We start from the raw sequence: 8,482 nt of genomic DNA on the forward strand, positions 1-8,482 counted from the left end.
AAAATCCCCCCAACCCTTCTTTTCCCACCGATGTGGGACAAAAGGTTTTGCCAAATTCAACACTATTAATATAGGTTCATTTGAATATCTGTTTAAAATAATAAATCATGAACCTATAATTCAAATAAAATAATGTGTTCGGCGACTTGAAGTTAGTCCAGAACCCATAAAATAAATTTTTAAATCCACTCTAATGAGAAGGATGCATTGCACATAAGATTTCTTTCTTGGCCCTTCCCTCAACTGACTTTTACATTACAGTTTAAGAAATCCGTAAGATAACTTGAAGAAAATGGACGACGGTTTTCTTTTTCAGGTCGATAGCTCTTTTTCTTCAAGCGAGTGAGCGAAGAAGTAAAAAAAAAAAAGTGAGAAAAAGAGATGTTTATCTTTTAGACGTTTGAGCTGTCATTAAAAAAGTGATTATGATTGGGAAACCAACACTTTTGGTAGCAGCCCGCACTAACCCTAAAATCAATTAGTAAAACATAATTGAGTAGTAAACTAAATAGCACAGATACTTTTAACTTGTATTGCAAATCCAATCACTATTCAACAACTCTTATTGCTTGACGTATCTCATTATCTTTTTCTTATTTTAGTTCCACTCTCTTGCTTCTCTCACACTAATATACAGAACAGTTCCACTGCCAACCCCATTGGTTCTTTTTGCTTTTCAAATTCCTCTTCTTCCCCTTTTGGCTTCCAAAAAATATCAAGCAGAACAACTTCTTGGTGGTCTTTACTTAGGATCGCTCTGCTTTGTTCGTTTACTTCATCTGTTAAGCTTCTTTCCCCTGTTTTCTGATAGTCTCTTCAGTTTTACGCTTCATTTCTTGTTTGAGTTGTGCTCAATTTGCAACTATTTTTTCTCTCTACTCATTGGGAGGGTCTAGGTGGGTTATGCCTGAGCAGTAAAATCAGATTCTTTTTGCAATTTATTTCAAAGATTCTTTAGCTCTCTTATAAAGGGTATTCCAATTCCCACTATATGATTCTGAATTTAAGGTCTTTCGGGTATCATAAAAATCTCATCTTTTTTTTTTTCCTATTCACACTGCACATCAAATGTCTTCAACACTTAGAGGGTAGGTAACAAATGGAAATAAGCGTATTCTATTTTTAGTCTTAATAAGAAAATTGAGGATTCTGGTTATTGTAATTGTCGCCAAAAAAAAAAAAAATGGAGACTTTGTCGCCTACTTCGCTTATACCAAATTCAAGCTGGATGATGATGGAACAGAGGAAAAGCAGTGAATGGACACAAGAAGAGAACAAGAAGTTTGAAAGTGCACTTGCAATATACGATGAGACAACTCCGAATAGATGGTTTAAGGTGGCGGATTTGATACCTGGGAAGACAGTGTATGATGTGATGAAACAGTACAAAGAATTAGCAGCAGATGTTAGTGACATAGAAGCTGGCTTGTTCCCGGTTCCTCCTACGTATTTCACCTCGTCTTTTATGCTTGATTTGGTCGATGATCATCATCATCGCGGTGTTCAATCGTTTAAAAAGAGAGGCAGATGTTATGATCAAGAAAGAAAAAAAGGTGTCCCATGGACTGAGGAAGAACACAGGTGCACAACTACCTTTTCTTATTTCCAATTTCATGTAGTGTGTCTGATCCTATATGTGAACTCAGAGCCAATTCCTATTCTGATTGGTAAATGAGCTGTTACAGTCGATAAAGCTAACCTGATAGTGTAAAATAAATTCTTAAATATAAGTTTAAGCTCATTATATTGTTGGTTTAATATGTAGAACTGGTTGATTTTGATGTTAACAAACAATGGTGTTGTAGGAGGTTTCTGATGGGACTTGACAAGCATGGGAAAGGGGACTGGAGGAACATATCAAGGAATTTCGTGATCTCAAAAACGCCAACACAAGTAGCGAGTCATGCTCAAAAATACTATTTGAGACAGCTTTCAGGAGGAAAAGATAAGAGGAGACCTAGCATCCATGACATTACTACTGTCAATCTCACCAACATCGACTTGTCCGACAACAATCTAAACAGCAGCAACAATAATAAATCTCTATCTTCTTTTGCGGTTAACAACCCGTTTCAGAACTCAAATGATGGAGCCTTGATGGCGTTTGGATCGTCTTATAACCGCAGCTCGTACCCCTATGAGCTTGGCTCAGTACTGTCTCGGGGTAGATATGGAACTGACAATATTAGTGCTAGTGACAATTCCCAGATACAGCGATATCAGATATGGGGTTGAATAGTTCAAGAATGTCGATCTTGGATTTTGGTTTTGTGATCTTAATGTGGTGTAAATCTTGAGTAGTTATTACTTGGCAATTAGGCCTACTCTCTCTCTCTGCTGCTTTCAGACTTTACCAATGAAATCGACTAAAGTTTATCAATTTGCCTCCTTTTTCTTGAATTCATACATGATTCATTTCCTGCGTTGTTTACATATTTTACAACCATGGTTTTAGTATGTATCTAATTAAATATGAATTTCACTAAGGGCTATGATAAGATGAATAACATCTCTTCACTGTTAATCAGATGTTTCATGTTCAAGTCCTAAAAATAAAATAAAATTTTTGGTAGAGAACATTTTTTGCAAATTCCGATTAATCAAGCCCCAAAGCGGATTCCCAGCGCTGAATGAGAAACAAACTTATATTTGAACTTATAAATCATTATCTAATATCTTCTAAGATGATAATTTAAATTGAAAGTTCTAAATATATAATAATCTGGTTCATTTCAACTACTAAAGCAGGCCGAGGTTCTTTCAATGCTCGAATCTTTGGGTATTGTATAATGCAAGCGATAAACTAAGTGTAATCTTTCGGTTATTGATTAATTATTCGTCCCTCCTTTTTACTTTTTTTTCCCCAAGTCGTGATCATAGAATATTTGAAGAGCCACAATCCCTAAAATTACAAGTTTACAATAATGTAGGATTCCTTTCATTAAAGGCAAAACGGAGCTAGAGTTCTAGCTAGGAATTCGACAAAATCTTTTGAATATATGTAAATATATAGAACGCTTAGACCCCATAATTCATAAACTCATAATTATGAATCCGCCCCAAGTCCTATTGCCTCGTGCATGTATAAATTAGTGGAAAGTTTGTGGTATCCATTTTCATTTTTGAGAATTTTTCGCACTAAAAGACAGCAAGTAGGCAAGACATGTCACACTAGAAGTTGTGGCTGATTTAGCTGACTCAATCAATGTTGTCAGTTTGCACTATTTGATTGAAATTCCAAAGTATGGAAAGAGTATGCAATTTGGCCAAGTTGACACATTTTGATCCTGCCAGTCTACTTTCTAGAGGTTGCTGCTGAGTCTGCATTCCACTTGTTCCAGTATTATCCCCTTTCTCCCTAGTTCACATGAAGTTATATCCAATCATGTATTACTATTAACAGTATTTTTATTTTAAGAATGCTATGGAAGAAAAATATGCAATTTATGGAGGTTGCAATTTTAGTTGCTTGCCTTAAGAAAATTGACTTGTACACCGTACGTCCCAGTTTATGTGACAGATTTGATATATTAAATTTACAGGAAGAGATAAAGATGGATTTTTAAAACTTGTATCTAAAATATGCTACAAATATTTTTGTGGCTACAATATCATTTTAATAAGGATAAAATGAATAGCCTAAAATTAAATTATTTTTAACTATAAAAAATATTATTTTCTTGGAATAGACTAAAGATTAAAGTGCGTCACATAATAGGACATAGTAAATAACAATCTGTACTTCTATTTATTACTTCTTCAAATTTGTCATAGAAGGGTACCTAATAATAATTATTAAATTAAGAATTTGAATTATCAGTACTAATTAATAATTGAATAATATTTATTACTAATAGATATTTATTGTTGTTACTATTATTTGCTACTTGTTGCTTTATCTCCACTATTTTTTGAGCCGAGGGTCTATCGAAAACATCATCTTTATCTTTAGAAGGTAGGGGTAAAGTCTTTGTACACACTACCCTCCCCAAATTCCATTTATGGGAATACAGTGAGTTTGTTGTTGTTGTTGTTGTTGTTGTTGTTGTTGTTGTTGTTGTTATTAATAGAATTTGAAGAATTTGAAATTCTTAGTATAGAGCTAAGTATCTATATATCTAAATCTAGTTGAGTAGGTATAATAAGTGCAAAAAATATAGAATCGTAGAACTAAATAAATGGACTTATTCATCTCCTACATGAGAAAGATATGTATGATAATAAACTTTAGTAAAATCGTGAAGATATGATTATTCCCTTGAATAGAACTATGTTCTTTTTTTGTAAAAAGAAAGTGTAACAACCCAAAATTACACTAAGTCGTGATGACATCTAACCTGACTCGCTGTAACCCCAATAATATAAGTCACTACTATGACAAGAAACTAGAGATAATGAATGAAAAGCCAAAAGAGTTTAATACAACTATTCCAAGGATCAGTATTACAAGTCGCAAACAATTATGAATAAGAGTACAACTTCAGTTTGAGGAAAGATACATAATCATCTGTTTGAAATTTACATAAATAGAGTTATAACTTCTAATCTACCACGAACAAATGGTAGCTTGTATCGGGAATGCTGGTACGTCTTCAATGTTAAACTCTCGAATTCCGTAGCCGCTCTTCGCTGAATATCTATACGCAATGTACATAAGTAGTGACAAGGTTTTTAAGTCAAAAGATACTCACTAATATAACATGCACATTTAAATTTGCAATAGAAAAAAGTTATTTAATTAATAATTAAATAATATTTATTATTAATTGAAAAGTTACTGACCAATGCATTTGGGAAGAAATTAGTTTTCAAAAATCGCTTATATAAAGTCTAGGGTTAAAATGGTGTAAAATGAGTTAAGTCTCGAAATCCCCACATTTTATCCAACTGCAAATATCGCAATTGCGAACTCTTGTTTGCAATTGCAACATTCGCAAAAGCGAACTACTGGTCGCAATTAGTCTCTAAACCTCCAATATCACAAAAACGATAAACTCATCGCAGATGCGAAGCTGCCCCAATTTCCTCACAATCGCAAACGCGACAGTATCCTCACAATAGCGAAGACCTCCACCTTCTCAATTGCGATAAGAGTTTCACAAAAGCAAAGCTGACCCATCCCCCTCCAGTATCTCAAAAGCAAGCTTGGCATCACAATTGGATGCTCACATTTGCGAACAAGTCCTCACAAATGCGAGAACTGCAGATTGACACCAGCAGAAATTTACCAACTAAGCTAAAATCATCTACAACGCATCCGAAACATATTCGAGCCTTTCGGGCTCCAACCCGAGTATTCACACAGGAGTAAAAACATCATACAAACTCGCTTGCTAACTCAAGTCAATAGAATACCATCAAATATCAAGAATCAATCATTAAAACTCAAGGTTTTCAACTTCAAAACTCATTTTTTCAAACTTTTTACATAATGCGCTGAAACGGTCTTGCGTCACCCGTGAACCAAATAAACATGCATACAAGTCCAAAAATATCATATGAACCTACCGAAATCGTCAAAATACCGATCCCATGTCATTTACCAAAAATATACTCTAGTCGTTTATAAAGCCAAAAATCATATTTTCTTTAAATTTACACATAAGAATTTTCCGAAAAACGACACGGACCATGCACGCAAGTCATAAATCATCAAATAAAGCTACAGGGGTTTCGAAACACAGAAAAGGAAACTAGTGTGAGCACGTAATTTTTGTCCTACGAGAAGTACTCCCAGAAAATTCAAAATAAAATAGTTTTGTGTTGTTTGCAGTTGTTGCGAATTTTGTGTTATTTTTCTTGTATTGTTTGCATTCATTCGTGCATGTTTATTTGTTAAATTAAGAATAAAATACCAAAAAATATGGCATTTGCATTTAGGATTTGAATTTTGCAATTGTTTAGTTAATCCAGAAAATTGGTGTTTTGCCAAAAATGAGAAATCACAAAAATAATGTACTTTGCATTTTTTTTAGCATTTAAGGTCTAGTTGTGTGATTTTATTTTAAATTGGTACTTAATCATGTGTGATAATTATTATTAATAGTATTTAATAAGTTAATTTGGTTTATAATTTAACTTAGAATTTTAGTTTTAATAATTAGAAAAAGAGAAAAAAAAAGAGAAGAAGAAGAAAGAACAAAAATAGGAAGGAAAATCGGATTGGGCTCAAATCCCTGGCCCAATGGCATGTCCCAAACCCAGTCCAGGCAGCCCCTCTCACAAGACGGTGAAACGACGTAGTATAAGAGCCAAACTACGTCGTTTCAATGGCAAAAATCTCAGTCATTCAACCAAACCACATCCAACGGTCACAGGTCAATACCCGTATCCAAGAACCGAACCCGACCCGTTTGTCCAGAAACCAACCCGGTCTCAAGAGTGTCCAAATGACACCGTTCCATTAAGTGAATTGATCCAAGCCGTTGATCTTAATCGATCTAACGGCCTGGATCAAACCCTTTCCCAGTATATAATCCTAAGACCGCACCCCGCCCCTCTTAGAACCCCCTCTATTCGTCTCCCTCAAAGGGTCTTCAGAGACCAAACCTCGTTCCGCCACTGACCGCCCGCCGGAAATCGCCCACGGCGGCGGTCAGTCACCAATGGCCACCCAATTAACACCTCTAAGCCATCTGACCACCCTCGTTGCAAATCCAGTACTCGTTTGCTTCGAATCATCCTCAAACTTCTCGAATCTTCATTTGAAGATTCGAGCAAAACCTGGACCTACCCCAAGCTCACACCCTGGCACCCCCTGACCTCCCTCATGCCCAAAACACACTTGGTTGGGTTCGAATCTGACTAGAGCTGGACGAATCCCAAATCGAACCCCCAAGAACCCTAAAAAACCAAAAGTTGAAATCTGTCTAAATTAAAGGATGATTTGGGGTCTAATCGACTTTAGTCAAAGTGTTCTCAGTTGAGAACACTCAATTAAGGTCCGTTCAACCTCAAAAATGGTCCGAGTCAGGGTCGTCCATGTTTCCGAGTTCTTGAGGTATTTTCCCTTTCTTGTTTGTTCCGTTTTTGGGTTTGGTTATTCTGTTTACTTTGTTTAGTGTAGCTTTATTAGTTTTTCAGTTGTTGTCGGTTGATTCTGTCCTTCTCCACCAGACCTTTTATTTGGTCCAATTTTATCATTGCTTCTGTTTGCTGTCGATTGTTATGTGGTATAATTTGTGTAATCGATTGAATAAGTGTCGTCGATTAGTCTGGTATGCTTGAATGTTAGATTAGCATGATAATAGTCTAAGTTTTGGTTCATGCTTGTCTGTTTTCCTTCCTGCCTCATTTGTGTTCTAAGGTTGTATTAAAATGAGCTCGTTGGTATATTTGAACTTAGAACTAAGCCTGTTGGTATATTCAGTTCATTGAACTGGATTTATTGGTCATTTGTTATCCTGAATCTGTCAATACCCTTAAAGCCCTGGTGACTGTTTCTTCTTTTGTATTCCAATCTGATTAAGGCACATGCTCGTCTAGTTGATTTCAGCTCATCTGTTGCTGAGCTAAATATGATTGTTTCCCCAATATAGCTTGTTCAATGTGTGCTGCCCTGAACCCTTAGTCTTTATTTTAATGCCATTTGATTTAATAGTTTGAATTACTGATTGAATTATTAGCTGATTTGAATTAGTCGTAGCTGTTAGTTTGTTGGATTCAACTTGGTTAGTGGGTAGATTTGAATAGGTTAGAGTTGAAAGGTTCAATGCAGGATGAAAGAGAGTGGGTAGGACAGTAATTTCAGGGCTTTAGGGGGTAATTTGGGAATTGAAAACAGGAAGAAATGGGTAGTTTGAGTGTTCTATCCACTAAGTACTAAAATACCATTAAACTAATACAATTGTTTAGTGCTAATGGAGAACAAGACATAATGGTGGGGGAAAGGTTTAAAGAAAAGGATGCCCATACCTATTGGGATTTAAAGAAAGAGAAGACAAGTTAGTGGGGAACAAAACACATACTAGTGGAATTAAAAGGATAATGGGCAGAATTAGTAGGAAAAAATTCTGCCCTAAGTGCTTTTGAAAGTTGAGGGGCAGGGCAGTGTTTGGTTATAAATAGAGTCACTTAGGACAGATAGAGGGGGTGGTTTTTTTTGACACACGGGATTAATCCTGAAAAATCTGAGGAGAAGATTTCTGAGTCTTGAATCAGTTCTGAGAGAGAGTTTAAAAGAAAGGATCCCAGTTTTGAATTAGAATCCAGTCCCTTAATCTATTTATTTCGATTCTGTGAGTTCGAGTTAGTGGATAAATCAGCTGACTGCATATATTTCAGTCCCTGATTCGTTCTTGGGTTTTGGCATTATTTGAGCTTGTTCTATCAACTCTGTTGGGTTTTCATACTGTTCTGGGCGTCGAACTTGGGTGGATTTGCTGTTGGTTATTGTTTGCTGTCCTGCTGTGTTGTATTGCTACTACTGCTGCTGATCCTCTTCTTCTTCTTCTTGTATTGTCAATACCAGGTACACATTTTG

General features: G+C 35.7%; 1 protein-coding gene across 1 annotated transcript; it reads left to right on the forward strand.

Annotated features, from left to right (window-relative positions):
* Window positions 1-1,053: 1,053 nt before the first annotated feature.
* On the forward strand, window positions 1,054-2,380 carry LOC104218527 (transcription factor DIVARICATA-like). The gene is made up of 2 exons (XM_009769048.2): window positions 1,054-1,581; window positions 1,806-2,380. The coding sequence occupies exons 1-2, from the start codon at window positions 1,184-1,186 to the stop codon at window positions 2,233-2,235; spliced, it is 828 nt and encodes a 275-aa protein (XP_009767350.1). The 5' UTR covers window positions 1,054-1,183; the 3' UTR covers window positions 2,236-2,380.
* Window positions 2,381-8,482: the final 6,102 nt, after the last annotated feature.

This window comes from Nicotiana sylvestris, chromosome 3, assembly GCF_000393655.2.
Source record: "Nicotiana sylvestris chromosome 3, ASM39365v2, whole genome shotgun sequence".
Taxonomy (NCBI): Eukaryota; Viridiplantae; Streptophyta; class Magnoliopsida; order Solanales; family Solanaceae; genus Nicotiana; species Nicotiana sylvestris.

What these genes read in the sequence shown, in the direction of transcription:
- LOC104218527 (XM_009769048.2), top strand. Translation starts at nt 1,184, where the DNA reads ATGGAGACTTTGTCGCCTACTTCGCTTATACCAAATTCAAGCTGGATG. An exon ending in TGGACTGAGGAAGAACACAG is followed by an intron (nt 1,582 to 1,805) that starts GTGCACAACTAC and finishes ATGGTGTTGTAG; the next exon opens with GAGGTTTCTGATGGGACTTG.